This window comes from Myotis lucifugus, unplaced genomic scaffold (genome assembly GCF_000147115.1).
Source record: "Myotis lucifugus unplaced genomic scaffold, Myoluc2.0 scaffold_10, whole genome shotgun sequence".
Lineage (NCBI taxonomy): Eukaryota > Metazoa > Chordata > Mammalia > Chiroptera > Vespertilionidae > Myotis > Myotis lucifugus.
This window is the reverse complement of record NW_005871058.1, coordinates 2,085,808-2,103,388: the sequence shown is the minus strand read 5'-3', so window position 1 is coordinate 2,103,388 and position 17,581 is coordinate 2,085,808. Positions and strand designations below refer to the sequence as shown.

The window sequence follows — 17,581 nt, the reverse complement described above, 5'->3', positions numbered from 1 at the left end:
TGTCCATCAAAAGAGAAGTAATTGAGAATACATGGCACACTATGGTGCATCCAGTCCATGAATGATTATTATTCAGCTATATGCACACACACACACCCATACACACATGTACTAGTGTGGATGGAGGATGTCTGTCTATGACAGGTTAAATGGGAAAAGCAAGTTGGAGGGTAATGTAGATAAAAATAGATGAAGAACTTCCTATGTACGAATATATATTTGCATGTGTATATATGAACACAGAGGAAAGTTAGACCAAGTTTGGATCCCTAATTCACACCTTGGAGTGAGGATAAAGTTAAGGAGAGGGTGAGGGTTAACATTTATACTTCTCTGCACTCTTTGGTTGGTGCAGTGAACATTATTGTTTTTATTTTGAAAGATGTGCTAGAAATTGGTATTGGCCTATCCAACATCCATTCTCTTTATTCTCTCTGGTAACAGAAGCCCATTGCCACTGAGAATGAAGGACTACATTTGCCAGGTCCTTTTGTGGCCAGATGTGGCCACGTGATCAAGTTCTAGCCAGTGGGATGTACTATGTTGTGTGTGGGACTTCAAAGAAGGTTCCTTACAATGAAGAAAGTGAGTCTTCTTTTTTTCTGCTGCCTGGAATGTAGATGTAATGACACGAGCACCAGCAGCCATTCTAGACCATGAAGTTACCCGAAGGACAGTAGGTAGAGCAGGAAGGAGGAACGAGGATTTCTGATGGCACTGTGGACCCACTATAATGACTAGAGGAGTTACTTTTGGATTTCCTTTATGTGATCAAGAAAGACTTCTATCTTGATTTAGCTGTTATTCTGTGGGTTCATGCAATATTCGGCCAACTCTAATCCTAAAGAACACCAAGGGAGGTGGGGGACAATAAAGCATTTAAAAATAGGAAAAAAAGAAGAGCCCTGTTGACCATTTTTCCCACTGCCTGAGAAGCATGTTGGAGATAAAGTGTCTGCAACCTTCTAGATCAGTGATGGCAAACCTATGACACACGTGTCAGAGGTGACACGCGAACTCATTTTTTTGGTTGATTTTTCTTTGTTAAATGGCATTTAAATATATAAAATAAATATCAAAAATATAAGTCTTTGTTTTACTATGGTTGCAAATATCAAAAAATTTCTATATGTGACACGGCACCAGAGTTAAGTTAGGGTTTTTCAAAATGCTGACATGCCAAGCTCAAAAGGTTCGCCATCACTGTTCTAGATGGATGTATAAGATCTGAAATAGGGTTTATGTGCTCCTAAAACAATACAATCCTGAAAAATTACTCATGTCGATGTATTACCCTGATTAAAAATTTTACTTTACCCATTAATACACTCGACAATCATTTTCCTAGAATTTGTTCATACTTCCAATTAGGTTTTGCCTTTTTGTTGTTGTTAATCCTCAGCTGACAATGATTCTTAGAGAGAGTGGAAGAGAGGGGGAGAGACAGAAAGAAACATGGATGTGAGAGAGACACATGGGTTGGTTGCCTCTCACACATGCTCCAACTGGGATCAGGGATTGAGCCTGCAACCTAGGTACGTGCCCTTGATCAGAATCGAACCCAGGACCCTTCAGTCCTTGGGCCAATGCTCTATCCACTGAGCCAAATAGGTTAGAGCAGTTTTGTCTTTTTAGCAAAAAGTTCCCTAGGCCATAACATATTTTCTTCATGGGTTTCATTATTTCCTGGCACTTGTTCACTTCAGTAAAATGATCAGTGGATTAAAAACCCAACTGAGTTTCTGCAGAGGCCAATGATGGCATGCACCTCTTTTGTGGCATGCGTGAAATCTGCCCATCACTATAAACGTTCTTCTGCAATGTGACACTCAGTCCTTATGTCCTTTCATATGTGGTGTTCAGTGCTATGGGAATGCTGAAGAAATTATTCCTTTTTAGGTGTACCCATGTAGAATCACTATGTTAAATCTAGAAGGATCTTCAGGGGTCATTTAAAATATATATGTTTTTTATTGATTTCAGAAAGGAAGAGAGAGGGAGACAGAGATAGAGGCATCAATAATGAGAGAGAATCATTGATTGTCTGCAGAGGTCAAATATTTTTAAGTTGTTTTTTTTTTTTTTATCCTCACCTGAGGATATTTTTTCCATTGATTTTTAGAATAGAAGGGAGAGGGAGAGACAGAGAGAAACACTGATGTGAGAGAGACACATCAATTGGTTGCCTCCCACATGCCCCTGACCAGGGCCGGGAGCCTGCAACCGAGGTATGTGCCCTTGACCAGAATCAAACCTGTGACCCTTCAGTCCACAGGCTGACTCTCTATCCATTAAGCCAAACTGGCTAGGGCCAAAGGTAATTTTTATATGCCCCTCAATTTACAAAAAAGGAACCTGAGGCCCAGAAAGGCCCCTTATCTTTCTTAGAGTAACTCAGCTAATCAATGATGGTCCAGAAATAGAACCCAAAAGTCTGACTTCAGATTCTAGCTTCTTTAGTTTATTTCATGTGTTAATTGATACTCTCATGGTAGACTGGGGGTGGGGGGTGGAGGGGAGAGAGGGGAAATGTTTGGTTTTGTTCTTTTCAAGGCACATCTAACTTTGTATTATATAATATGCTGTTTTCTGGCTGATGTTTAGCATCTAAGAGCAAGGAAATAATTTTAAAAGCAAAACAGTGGGATCAGTGGCACTACGTGGTTGAGAAAAGGCTTTCTTTGTAGAAAATGGTCATTGACCTTCCTGACTGCTCTCTTCCCCCGCCCCCCACATAGCTAAAGCATGATGCTATTGAGTTCTAAGTTGAGTTTCCATCCTTATATGAAAAGTTAGCTTGGCACAGAGTTTGGTAGAGCTAAGTCTGACCAGCTGCGCTCTCAGCCACAAGGGAAATTAAATGAGACAGGGTGGCTGGTTCCCTACAAATCAATCAAAGTCTCTTGAGAATGATCTTGAAAACACATGGCAATAAAGGCACTCAAGGAGTCTTTTCATATATAAACTAATTTTAGTTCTGGTCTCTGAGGTGCCATGAATGTGGATAAAGAAAGTAAGGTGTCTTTTTTAGTTTGACCACTTGGTAGTTCATAGTTCTCCATGAAGTTCCAGGAGACTTTGAGAGAAAGTGGCCAAATCTGATAGTCTACCAACATCTTAAGTTAGATTCCTGTGTCTGTCTGCTCTCTTGAAACAAAACAATGGCTACTGGTCTGTCTGACTTTGCCCCATATATTTTTATTTTTTACTTATTTATTATTTTAAATATGTTTTTCTTGATTTCAGTGCGGAAGATAGAAACATCAGTGATGAGACAAAATCATTGATTGGCTGCCTCCTATATGTTCCTGGTCATATGCCCTGACCAGGAATCAAACTGTGACCTCCTGGTTCATAAGTCTACGCTCAACCACTAACCCAGGTCAGCCAGGCCCCCATAAATTTTGAAATGTACAATTTAGTGGTTTTTAATATATTCACCAAGTTGTACAATCATCACCACGATCTAATCCCAGAACATTTTCATCATCCCTAAAAGTATCTCCGGATCCATTAGTAGTCACTTCCAATTCCGCCTCCACCCAGCCTCTGGCAACCACTAATCAACTTTCTGAGCAGCCTGGGCATTTCACATAAATGGAACTGTATGGTAGGTGGTCTTTTGTGTCTTCCTTCTTTCACTTGGTACCATGTACTCAAGCTTCATCCATGTGGCACCATGTATCATTCCTTCATTCTTTTATATGCCCTGTAATGTTTTAAAAAGATGTTTCTTGAGAAAATATAAAGTCTAAGTATTCCTTAATAGAAACCTTTGCTATTCTTAGAAGATTAAATGAGAGAAGATATTCAACATAGAAATTTGGCTTTTCAAATTAACTTCAATATATTATTAATGGCCCTGGCTGGGTAGCTCAGTTGGTTAGAGCATTGTCCTGATACGCCAAAGTTGTGGGTTCAATCCCTGGTCAGGGCACATATAAGAATCAACCAATGAATGCATAAATAAGTGGAACAAAAAATTGGTGTCTCTCTCTCTCTCTTTCTCTTTTCTCTCTCTCTTCTTCTTCTTTCTTACTCTCAAAAAAATAAATAAGAAAAAATTTTAAGCTAATAATTAAGAACTGACAAAAATAAAAATCTAATGGGAACATAAAATTATCATCTTAATTCAGAGATTTTTTCTTTATACCCTTAGTAAAAATTAAGATACATGTTGGATTCACATATTCTAATTTTTAATTTAATTTAATTTTTTATCATTTGGCAAACTTTTTTGCACTCCTGAGTTGAGACAGGCTTTCATTAGACAGAAAAAAAAGAGAGAGAGAGAGTAAGAAGGAGCACGAGGCTGCAGCTGAATTTAGAAAGTAGAGGTGTTCTCATCAGCCACATGAGATGGACAGGAGATTCCTTCCAATAGGCGAGAGAGCAGAGTACAGACAACAGATGTGAGAAAGGTCCTCCTCGCTGTCAAGTTCCAGCATCCTTGTGCTGAAGAAGGGGCGGTGCCACACGGCTGAAGTTCAGAGGCAGTACAAAAGCACTGGGTTTCTCCCCAACTGCTTGTCACACTGACCTGCACCATCTCTCAACTGCTCGTGGGGTTTCTGTCATCTTACTGGAGGGGAGCAAACTCTTTGGAGAATAACACTTTACTGCAGCCATGCCTGAACCTGTCCCAGAACCTGTCCCAGAACCTGTCCCAGAACCTGTCCCAGAACCTGCTAAAAAGGAGGGTAAGACTCATCCATAAACCTTTTTGCTGTACTTTTTAAATAGAGTGTGTTCATTTTGGTATTAATTTTTAAACAAATCCAATTTCTTAAATAGACTATAAAATAATAGAATCACTGTGCTTTCAGGAAAAGACCCTTGAGAATAAAAAGACCAGAGGAAAGATATAGGAAGAGTATACCAATTTGAAAATATCTGACAATGATAGTTTGTGAAGGAATAGTGACTGAAAGTTTCAAATTGTAATTTTATCGTCCAATGACAAGGGATCCTTTACATGTAACTTGAGGATGTTAGTTGCTTGTGGTGAGCCAGTTGCATTTTTCAAGTGTATTTTCATAGGTTGAATCACAAAATTTTCATCATGTATTTGCAATTTGCGTGTGTGGAGAGGAGCTTGGAATAAACTTCTAAAAAAATGGTTAATAGATTTGATCAAGATTTCAAAAAAGAATTGGTGGCACTATTTCCAGATCGGTTGTTTTTATCAACTGGCAAACTTTTTAGAATAGACAGATGCAGGCATTTTTTGCTTTTAGTGCACTTGGAGCTTCATTCATTAAATTCTTGCATGGGAAGAAAATCAAACACCTGCATAAGAGACAAACTTTGAGTATCACTGATGGGTTGTGTTTTTAATGAGTCTTATTGTAGATAATTTCATAATATGTAGCCTTTCAAAAATAATTAAACTGAAAATATGAAACTATTCTTCATTAGAAGAAATGCTTCTCCTTTCTATAAAACAATCAAGATTAACTACTAATTAGTAACATAAATAAATTGGAATTAGAAATTTTTAAAATGACTTAACGAAAAGCACAAATTAACGGCACAAGTACATTTAATTTAGTTTTTAATGGAAACATCTGATAAAATATTATTTCATCCATATGAGCCTTCATGAGCGCTCATTGAATTTTTATTTTTGACTTTTGCAAATAAAAGCTGAAAAAAAGATTAGCAAAGAGCAAAAAAATAGCATTTAGTGTTTTCATTTTTAATTCTTAAAACTGCTTTTAACCGTTATTGTGAAGAACCTTAAGAAAGATGCTAGACATTGAACCAAATTACCAAAAGTCTTTGAAATATATTTTCTTTATGTAATTAAGTAACCAGTGTTGACAGGCTGTGGTGATCAGCTTACAGGTTGGCTTTACTTGCTGGTGGAGCATTGATGGATGAAGTCTTCCACCCGAAATAACCACACCAAATGCATGCATTAATATGGGAACTTAATCCTGACTATCGGGCAGGGAGTCCAACCCCTGCTAAAGTGTCTTATTTGTAATGCAAATGATTTACATGCGTATTAAGTGTCCTTTTTATTTGATCTGTCACTTGACTAGCCTCTTCAAGGCTTATGTGGATGAAATGCATTCTATGTTTTCTGACTGAGGACAGAATATTGTTTTAACTAACCCACACTTAGTGGATGAATTTGCATGAAGCCCACTTGAAAATGGCTGAGAAACTACTAAAGAAAAAAAAATATGACAGGCTATAGCGCCTATAAAGCTAATTAAAATTATTCTGTTTGCTAAACTTTTACTTTGTCTGCCAACTCAATCTGATCCATTCTACTTTTAGAGACAATGAAATTTTAGAGCTACAAAGAGGAAACTATATCTTTAACTTCAGCTCCCCACCCCCCCAAAAATGTATATTTTTACTAAAGTAACACAGATACCAAAGTCCTCATGATCTTCTTTTGCTATAAAAGTACTGTTGATATTCTGTGTAGGAGTCCCTGACCCAGGACAGTAATTTTATACTCAGATTCTTTGGTTAGTTTAAATTTAGGTGATAGGGAGTAGAGATAAAGAGAGGGTTACTGATATATTCAAAATCTTTTGAGGAATTACAGGGATTTTTTGCATTTGTATCATTACCAGCGGGACTGATTCTTTTTTTTTTTTTTTGGCATGAATATATTTTTTATTATTGACACTATTACAGATGTTCCCCATTTTTTCCCCTCTTGGCCTACTTCCACCCAGCTCCTGCCTCACCCCTCCCCTGACCTTCACCACACTTGTCTGTGTCCATGGGCTATGCATATCTGTTCTGTGGCTAATCTCTTCACCTTCTTTTATCCAGACCCTCCCAACCCCCTTCCCCTCTGACATCCTTCATCCTAGAACTGATTCTTAAAGAAACTGCACCTTGAAGAGTTTTCCTGGTGATATGCGTGCATTTTACTATTGTTTTCATCAGAAGAGTTAGGACTATTCTGGTTCTTGTACCTTTTCCTAACTGATCTCATTTTTACTGGGGTTCGTTTTATTCCATGTAAACATCCCTCTGAAAGATAGCCTCAAGAATAAAACTTGCCCTGACTGGTTTGGCTCAGTGGATAGCGCGTCGGCCTGCGGACTGAAAGGTCCCAGGTTCGATTCCAGTCAAGGGCATGTACCTTGGTTGCGGGCACATACCCAGTGGGGAGTGTGCAGGAGGCAGCTGATTGATGTTTCTCTCTCATCGATGTTTCTAACTCTCTATCCCTCTCCCTTCCTCTCTGTAAAAAATCAATAAAATATATTTTTTAAAAAGAATAAAACTTGCCTCCAAACCAGTTCTTCAGAGTCATTTCAAACCACCCAAGGGACAGGTTCCTCCAGCCCCTGCAGGTCTTATTACTTCTTCCCCCGCCCAGACAACCATGCCCAGGAAGGACATGACCACTTGCTGTCACTCTTGATCGAAGACATGGGCTGTTTGGCCCTCATAGGATCCAAGAGGACCTGGCAACTCTTTGGAAGAGGCTGAGTTTTCAGCACCTGAAGCTGCAAATGATGTATCTCTCTACTGCCTCCCAACCTTCAATGGCCTAATTCTGGGAACTTCATTTTGGGTCTTGGGAGAGCTGGATCTTTTAAGGAGGAGGAAGAAGTACAGGTGTAACTTTGGGCCTCTAGAAGGAACCCTGATGGAAGTGACTAGTTAATGGGCCTTGTTTAGACCTTTGAAAAGATTCTGGATGATTCACTCACTAACCCCTTTTGGAGGAAGACAGTATTATTTTTAAGGAGCAGCCACTTCCTACTCCTTCTCTCCACCACTATAAATTGTGTATTTATTCCATGGAGAACTGGATTATTTGTACCACCAGTTCTAGATCTTATAGTTTGGATTCATGCAGAACCTGATGCCTAGTAATTTTTGATGATTCACTAACTAACCCCTTTTGGAGGAAGACAGTATTATTTTTAAGGAGCAGCCACTTCCTACTCCTTCTCTCCACCACTATAAATTGTGTATTTATTCCATGGAGAACTGGATTATTTGTACCACCAGTTCTAGATCTTATAGTTTGGATTCATGCAGAACCTGACGCCTAGTAATTTTAAGTTATCCTAGTCTAATGGTGAGAGAGGATGTGAAAAAAAAGCTCGAGATTTGTGGGAATGCTTTGCATACATTTATTCGCGCATCAACCATTAATTGAGCAGTTACTAGGAGTCAGTTGCTGGGACTTGAGAGATATATTCAATATGGCCTCTATTTTAAAAGCCCTCACTAATTGCCCTGGGGTTGATTTAAAAAAAAAAATCACCTTTCGCTGGAAACTTCTCCTTTTTCCTGTCACAAAGTATTTTTATCAACACAAAATTAGAAAATTCCAAAAGGCTTTCTTCTGTAGTAGACTCTCTAATAGTTTTAAGATGCTACAAATGGCTCTTCACCCCCCCCCATGACTCCTCAGAATGGTATCTCTGTAGTTTGTGATCATTAAAACCATAAAGCAGTTCCCTACCATACTTAGACAACTGTTTACTGTCAGAATCTAAAGTTACTAGAAAAAACGCTCTTCTAAAGCATCAAGTTGAGGCTTCAACACAAATTTCACTTTTTGTTACATGATCTATCAGGCCCTTTTATGTTTTATCTACTTAACTTGCAGGAAAAAGGCAAAGTTCTTGTTATGGTGCTTGCGTAACATTCAAAAAGCTTAGGGGAGTCATTGTCATTCCTTCATCAGCCATGTGAGATCTCTTCTGGAAAACTCAAACATACAGAAAAACATCATTCTGTTTATGACCATAATTTTAAGGTTCCCATTCTGATAATTCAGAGAATCAAAGGCATGGCATTGTTGCTAGATTCTTTTGCTATATCATCATGCAATATCTATCTACCTAGCTAATCTATCTTGGCCCTTTTCAGTAGAAATAGGTGGGAACATGGTAATGGAGAATAGCTTTCTTTCTTTTTTTTAAAGTCTATAAGACTTTTTCGTTTGCTATATCTTTCTTTCTTGGTTCCCTAGAGATTTTGCTATATTTTAAAATTCTGCTAAGCCCCCAAACTATCTCAATGTAGAGCAGCATTCATTACCTCTTGCCTATTTCTTAGCATGGCTCAAGGCTTAATCATCATCAGAAAAAGGAAGCCTGGTGACAGAAAATCTACCTGCATGAGATCAGATGGCTTATTTCAAACACCAAAACAAATTAATCTTTGGAAAAGTCATCTTATTCCCTGGCTGGCGGGGCTTAGTGGGTAGAGCGTCAGCCTGTGCACTGTGAAGGGTTTTAGGTTTGATTCCCGGTCAAGGGCAACGTATTGGGTTGCAGGTTCGATCCCCAGCCTGGGTTGGGGTGAGTATGAGAGGCAATCAATCAATGTGTGTGTGTCTCTCTCTGTCCTCTGTGTCTCTCTCTCCCTCCTTCCTTCCTTTTCACTCTCTGAAAAGCAGTGGGAAAAATACCCTCATCTTATATATAAAATATTACCTTTCCTTCAAATTGGGAAAAATTTCATTTGTAGGAAGTAAGGGAAAGAATCGGGGAAGAGGGAGGAGGTATTTAATCAAGGGCAACTATTCTTCTACTTCGAATGGTTTATTTAGGCCAAGTGAAAGATTTGGAGGAGGAATAAAGAAGTTGTATGAATGAATGAATGCTACCATATGTTTCCCCCTGAAAAAATGTTGCCATGCTGTACTGAAGAGGTATGTATAGGCTTGAGCTATCTGTTTTAAGAAGGAATACTCTGGGGCAAATGCACGCTAGAGAGACTTAATACTTGGCAAAATCATTCTTTTTCAGTAGCCTGATTTTATGACTGTGCGGATTGCACCTGTTAGGAAGATAAATAAAGGACTGGCCAATTCTTTCCTCTCAAGCGCCCTAAATATATCACTTTAAAAAAACTTGGGAAAACAAATTGTATCCTTGCTTCTCATCCAGTAAGTCAGAAGAAGTCTCCCCAGACCTTTCAAACAGCAGCAAAGTTGGGGTAAGAAAGTTCCTGAAATGAACAGAGATCAAGGTTAGGCCCTCTGGCCTGTGGTGGGTCTGAGGGACCCAAGAGAAAGGGAAAAGTGTGGTACTTACAATCTTCTGTTCTCTCAATGTCTCATTTTATTTTGTCCATGAAACATTTTTTTAAAATTTATTTTTATTATTATTTTTTGTTGTTAATTTTCACCCGAGGATATTTTTCCATTAATTTTTAGAGAGAGTGGAAGGGAGGGCAAGAGACAGAGAAAAACATCGATGTGAGAAACATCGATTGGTTGCCTCCTGCATGCGCCCCTACCAGGGCTGGGGTGGAGCCTGCAACTGAGGTATGTGCCCTTGACCGGAATCGAACCCGGTACCCTTCAGTCTGCGGGGCGAAGCTCTATCCACTGAGCCAAACCGGCTAGGGTGAAACATTTTATTTTTTTTATTTATTATTATTTTTAAATATATTTTATTGATTTTTTTTTTTTTTTTTACAGAGAGGAAGGGAGAGGGATAGAGAGTTAGAAACATCAATGAGAGAGAAACATCGATCAGCTGTCTCCTGCACACCCCCTAATGGGGATGTGCCTGCAACCAAAGTACATGCCCTTGACCAGAATCGAACCTGGGACCCTTCAGTCCCCAGGCCGACGCTCTATCCACTGAGCCAAACCGGTTAGGGCTAGGGTGAAACATTTTATTTCAGACTCCTCTGGACACACAATTCACAGAGTTTCCTTATTTATACCAATTGCAAAGTCTCTGAATCTGACATGAATATTGGAATAAACTACCCAGACTGAGGTCTCTAAAACAACAAAACAAAACACACACACACACACACACACACACACACACACACACACACACACACACACGACAGGCCACAAAATTAAATGGTCACTTTAAAACTTGAGTGAATATAAAATGATGTTTTTGCAATACTTCTGTAAACAAATAGATGCTTTTTTAAATTTCAGAGAGTTGTGGGAAGAGGCTGCTATGAAAGGAAATAAGTGCTATTGTTTTATAGCCCTAGATAGCTTTTTTTTTTGTCATTTTTGCTTAAATTTCTTGTGATTTTTTAAATTTAAAATTTATTTGTAGGCTCTTTATAAACACACAGAGAAGAATTTTTATTATTGTTAATAATTGCTATTTTTGTCTGCACTCTCCCTTAATTAGTCTATGAAACCTATATTAAGAGACACAAAATACTCTTGGCAGCCTGTGTCTTCTGTAGTAATTCTAGACCTCATCCCTAGACATGCTTGGGTGTGTTAGATAATAAAGAACAGGATTAAAGCTCTAGCAATAAGAAAAGAAGCAGAAAACTTTTCATTCCATGTTTAGCTGCGGGGAGATGGCCATGTCTTCTTTCTTTGTTTTTACTTTATATCCATTTGCAATGGGAACAGATTTCTTTTCTGCAGGAATCCTTGGTTGGTTCAGCGTATTGTGTCTAGGGAAACTCAAATACACAGAATCGTAGTTACTGAATTATAGTGTTCTGAGTGAGGGTCACCATGAAGTAGCTATTGTTTATGCAAGAGCAGTTTCCTAACATTTGCCATTTCTTTTTTTTTAAATATATTTTATTGATTTTTTACAGAGAGGAAGGGAGAGGGATAGAGAGTTAGAAACATCGATGAGAGAGAAACATCGACCAGCTGCCTCCTGCACACTCCCTACTGGGGATGTGCCCGCAACCAAGGTACATGCCCTTGACCGGAATCGAACCTGGGACCTTTCAGTCCTCAGCAGTTTCCTAACATTTGAAAGCATAATATTTAAGGAATACAAAACTGAAAAAGAAACTTTATGATTTAATTTCTTTTTTTTTTTAGCATGGTGAAGATGAGACTCTTTATTTTTTATTTCTTTTTAAATATATTTTATTGATTTTTTTTACAGAGAGGAAGGGAAAGAGGGATAGAGAGTTAGAGACATCGATGAGAGAGAAACATCGATAAGCTGCCTCCTGCACACCCCCTACTGGGGATGTGCCTGCAACCAAGGTACATGCTCTTAACCAGAATCGAACCTGGGACCCTTCAGTCCCCAGGCCGACGCTCTTTCCACTGAGCCAAACCAGCTAGGGCTATCATCTAATTTCTTATGTGTATGCAAATTGTCTCATCACCAGAGCAAACAGGGCTTCTGTCCCCAGAGCTTTTTTACAAGGACAGCCTCAAAATATCAGTAGTGATATTTTCTGCTTATAACTAAAAATTGAACCACATCTCTTTTCATGGATATGCCCAGTTATAATTTACAAAGAGGGCATTCATTTTGGACAGCCACAAAAATACACAACAAACAACATTTCAGGATGTTTCCATTCATGGGGCAGGTTATTCCCGTGTTTTTATACGCATTTCCATCAGATTTTATATGGATTCCATCAGATTGGGGTGTGAAGTAGTTGATTTGGCAAAGAGAAAGACCAGGATCATTTATTCACATGCTTATTTCTCTCTCTAAAATGAGTTCACAAGTGCCCGGCCGGCATCGCTCAGTGATTGAGCATTGACTTATGAACCAGGAGGTCATGGTTTGATTGCCGGCCAGGGCACATGCCCGGGTTGCAGACTCAGTCCCTGGTGTGGGGTGGGCAGGAGGCAGCCAATTGATGATTCCCTCTTATCATTGATGTTCTATCTCTCTCCCCCTCTCCCTTCCTCTCTGAAATCAATAAAAATATGTTAAAAAAAAATAAAAGGAGTTCCCAAAAAACTACCTGCAATATTACTTTCATTATGTCTTTCAAGTCTGAAACCCACCTTGATAAGACTTTTGCCCTTTCATACTCTCTTAGGAATCTTTTTATGGGCCTCGTTGGCACATCAATACAACATGTAAAATTATGTCTAATATGCCTGGCCGCTGTGGCTCAGTTGATTGAGCATCGCCCCATGCACCAAAAGGTTGCCGGTTTGATTCGCAGTCAGGGCACATGCCCAGGTTACAGGTTCAATCCCCAGTAGGGGGTGTGCAGGAGGCTTATGCTCATCAATGTTTCTATCTCTCCCTCTCCTTTCCCTCTCTCTATAAACCAATAAAATCATATTTAATAAAATTACGTCTAATAATATGTCAGATGTTAGATTTTATCATTTGGTCTTATTAATTTTTTGTCTTGTACATTAGACATTTACAAGAACCTGGGCTAAAAAAATTTTTCTCCAAAATCATCTAATTCTTCCTCTAAATAGCATCAAATCTTTTTTAAAATGTCTCAGGAATTCTTTGCTTGTATTAGGTAATAGTTTCTGCCTTCTATAAAACTGTATGTATCTTGAGACAGAATTTTCTGCTTATAACTAAAAATTTGTCTGTGTGTATAACTACATTTTAATTTCTCATTTTTAAGTTTGATATCTTTAGAGTTGTTTTGCATGTAGTATTTTGCATATAGTATTTTGGCTTTCTTATGCATATTAAATAAATAATATTAATTATTAAACATAGTGATATGAAAAAATTATACTATTTATTAATAGAATATTCTAGACAGTACAAAGTACAGTCATACCAAGTACTTAGTTACCTCATCTGTAGATGAGAATAGTAATAGTACCTAACTCATTGGATCTTTGTAAGAATTAAATAGGTCAAGTAAAAAGCTCAGAACAGGACTTAGCACATAATAACTGCAGCAAACTTAGAAATCTTGTCTGTTAAAGGTGTTAAATGCCACGTTTAATATAAGTTTTGAGGATATTTCACTTCCTTACCTTGTGTTAATATCCATAATACATTACAAAAGAGCTGTTGTTATTATCGTAGCCATCATTGGCACCATCATAAACTTTTTTTTTTTTTTAACTTGGGGTGAAGCATCTTAGCTTTTACCCCGGGATCAAATAAGAGTTCTGTACTCCCAGAAGCTCTGTTGTGTTACATGAAATGTGTCATGTCCAGCTGGGGGTCTCCAGTTGTTAGACAGAAGGTGACAACGTTGTGGGGCATGGCCTTTCCCACGTAGGTGAAGGAGTCACCCTGTACAGTTGACCATGTAACTAGATCTACCACTATATCTGGGTTTGTTGGACATTAAGACGTCTCTCTCCACCGGGGGTGCTTTTTGCAGGTGGGGTCTGACTATTTCTGTGATAACCACATGAAGAACGCTCCTCGATCACATGTGGATGCGGTGGGTGATTGATTGAGTGCTGCTGTGTTTACTGCTGTGGAATTTTATTTTTATGACCCCACCTGGCATTGGCACTGTTCTTCCTCTATTTTTAAAACGTTACTCAATGTGAGGCCCAGTATGCCTTGGGCAAGGCCTTTAAGGAATTATCTGATAACCCTATAACCACCTAAGAGCGATGTGATTGTGGTGATGGTCCCCCGAGGAACAGACCCCCGGGAAAGGCATAAGAAGGGATTAAATGAGGAAATTGTTAACAATTCAAATCACTTTGGCAATAAATTTCTTTGGACCTGTGCAAAGTTTTTAAACTTCTTCAATTTGAGTAAAGGTTTCCCCACACCACTCTGCCATTCAACCGCCATTCGATTCTTCCTTTAAAGCATGTGAGAACGGGGGTAAAGAGACAAGTCATCAGATCTTAGCAGAAGGTCTTATTTCACCCAGCCCCGTGTTTATAGTGAGAAGCTATTTGTTGCAATGTAATACTAACCACCTTTTAATCCTCTTCCTGTGTAGAATGACATCTTGAGTTGAAACATTCCTAATTAGAAAGACTTAAGAACAAGCTGACTAGGAGAGGGGGAAAATAAATCCTGTGGATTCAGTGAACTTCCATCAAACTGAATAATGAGCCACTGAAATTTTACATACTTGATGCACAATTAAGTTACTCTATTCAGAACCTTAGAATATCGTCTTTGGCAAAACACAGGCACAGTAAATGAATACAGATTAAATTGATTGAATCATTCTGAATAGCTGGATTCTCTGGGTAGCTACGGGTTTTTATTCTTGAATCTTATTATTTCAAACAATTTGGATAGAGACATGCCTAAAATGTAATATATTACTCCTCGCCTTTTTTTTTTTCTCTTTTTATTCTCACCTGAGGATGTTTTTCTCATTGCTTTTTAGGGAGAGAGGAAGGGAGGGAAGGAGTGGGGGGAGAGAGAGAGAGACGTCGATGTGAGAGAGTCACATTGATTGGTCGCTGGGGATTGAACCTGTCACCCAGAAATCAAACCCATGATCATTCAGTGCGCGGGCTGATGCTGTAACCACTGAGCCCACCAGCCAGGGCAATTACTCCTTGCTCTTAAAAACAAAGTGCAATGGATATAATTTAACTTTGTCTTAAATTATAGGTATGTTATTGTACCACGTGAAATCCTGAGAGCCCAAACTATTTGCTTTTGTATTAAATAGGCTCATGTTATTTGTATTTAGAATTTGTGTCCAATTTTTCATAGATTTCCTGTCTCATCCCTTGCTGGGAGGCTGCTGTCTTCTTTTTTTACTTTTGTCAGTCAGTATGTGAAGCTGCCCTTGTCTTCCCTTTGTTGTTTGCTCTGGACCTCAGACCAGGTCACTATCTGGTTGAGTAGGGCCTCACTAAGGAGTGTCTGCAGGGTACCTAACGCAACACATTTAAGGAGGCACTCACTCTCAGGGTTGTGCAAGAGCAGTGTCAGTGCCTGTGAGGAGTGCCTCCTTAAAAGTTAGTCCCTGGGCACCTGGCCTGCCTCACCCTGGTCCCTCCCAGTTCCTAGACCAACTGAGGACCTGGGTCAGGGGCTTCTCTTGTCAGTAAAGCACTTGAGCTCTTAGTGCTCAGAGCTTGAGGGGCTTGAGGAGCTTGAGAGAAATCCATTTTGCCCTTGGGAGACCCTTTTAATTTACTGCTCAGCAGCTGTTGTCTGAGTAAGTGAGGTTGCTAGATAGCTGAGTTCTGAGGAGAGGTGGTAGTAGACAACATTGACCTTTTGTCTCTATTATTGCCCCAGGAAAGTGGTTATTACCCCCAAATCAATTTATGACTTTGACTGCTTTATTTGTTTTATTAATCAAGGCTACAGATTATTCCTAAATGAGCCATATGACATGTTTATTTAAAAGAAAGAGAAAAGCACACATACAAAATATTTTTTACCAAGATTTGCAATAAATTCTAAACATTTCTTAAACTTTTTGGTTTCAGGTCCACTTTTATATTATTTATAACTAGTGACCTGGTGCATGGATTCATGCACATTAAAAGGAAATTAATTAGAAGGTGGCCTGCAGGGTGGGACTGGGCGAGAAGGGCCGGACATGCCCTGGAGCCAACCTCCCACAGTTCCTTCCCAGCCGGCCGCACCTGGGTGGCTCCGTGGCTCGAAAGGCACCTATGAAGTGAGCAGGGGTCCCTCTGGCAGGTGAGGTCCCTCGGCCTGGCCTGTGGGGATCAGGCCAAAACTGGCTCTCCGACATCCCCTGAGGGTCCCAGAGTGCAAGAGGGCATTCTGCAAAGTTGCTGTCCTACAGGGTGTGAAACACAAACGCAAGTGTGAGGTAACCAGATTTGGGGCCAACAGTGCCCCAGCAACAACATAACCCATGGCCTAAGGTGGAATTGTGTGGCCCCACGAGGAATCAGGCTCCTTCCTCTTTGGTTTCACCCAAGAACCGCCGCTGCCAAGTCACTGCAGCTCAGCAGCTCCTGCGTTGAGCGTCTGCCCCCTGGTGGTCAGTGTGCCTCATAGCAACCCATCAGAAGGAAGGAAGGACACTTAGCATATTAGACTTTTATATATATAGACTAGAGGCCTGGTGCACGAAATTCATGCAAGAGTAGGCCTTCCTTCCCCCAGCTGCTGGCACCGGCTTCCCTCTGGCACCCAGGACCCAGGCTTCCCTCCAGCACTCGGGACTCAAGCTTCCCTCACAGTCCCTGCTTCGTCCAGAAGGACATCCAATCTAATTAGCTTATTATGCTTTTATTATTATAGATAATTAATAAGGAAATGAAAAAACATTTATTTTGCTCATTATATCTATCAATATTTACTGTACTAGGAATTTAAATTGATAACAGTTTTACAACGCAAGAATACACAGCACAACTTCTATTAGCTGTTAGAGCATCCTGTCTTCACACATAGATTCTATGGAAAGGTTACTGCATATATGAGATTGTGAGTGAAAAGGGCAAATAATGTCTTAGCATTATTTTAAAAAATAGTTTTGACCTCATGGGGTCCCCAAAGAGTCTCGGGGACTCTTGGGGATGCCAGACCGTACTTAGAGAATCACTGTTATAAATCAATATAAAATTGCCTCTAAAAATCTGTAATTCCCTTAAATGTCAAGGTATAAAATGTCAAAATGAATAGAACAGGAGACAAAGTAAGCACAAAACTATAAAAACATTAGATTAAACAATAATTTATGCCCAAAATCTATATCACTGATGGATAAGGCAGTAGAAATGTACTGTCATTTGTGTTTGCTGATTGTTTTGGTGACACTTATGATTTATATAATCAAAACTTCTCTAAGAGTGATGGCCACCCCCTTGAACAATATTTTATTAAATATATATAGTATATATATAATTTATATAATTATATATATATAATTATATATAATTATATAAATTATATATATACTATATATATATAATTTTATTTCAGAGAGGAAGGAGAGCGGAGAGAGATAGAAACATCAATGATGA

General features: G+C 39.1%; 1 protein-coding gene across 1 annotated transcript in view; it reads left to right on the top strand.

Moving 5' to 3' along the window:
* Positions 1 to 4,549: 4,549 nt before the first annotated feature.
* MYBPC1 (myosin binding protein C, slow type) overlaps positions 4,550 to 17,581 on the top strand; it is an 81,886-nt gene continuing 68,854 nt past the window's right edge. The window contains exon 1 of the mRNA XM_023749869.1: positions 4,550 to 4,700. Within this exon, the coding sequence (XP_023605637.1) occupies positions 4,628 to 4,700 (73 nt within the window). The 5' untranslated portion in view covers positions 4,550 to 4,627. The remainder of the gene's footprint in view (positions 4,701 to 17,581) is intronic.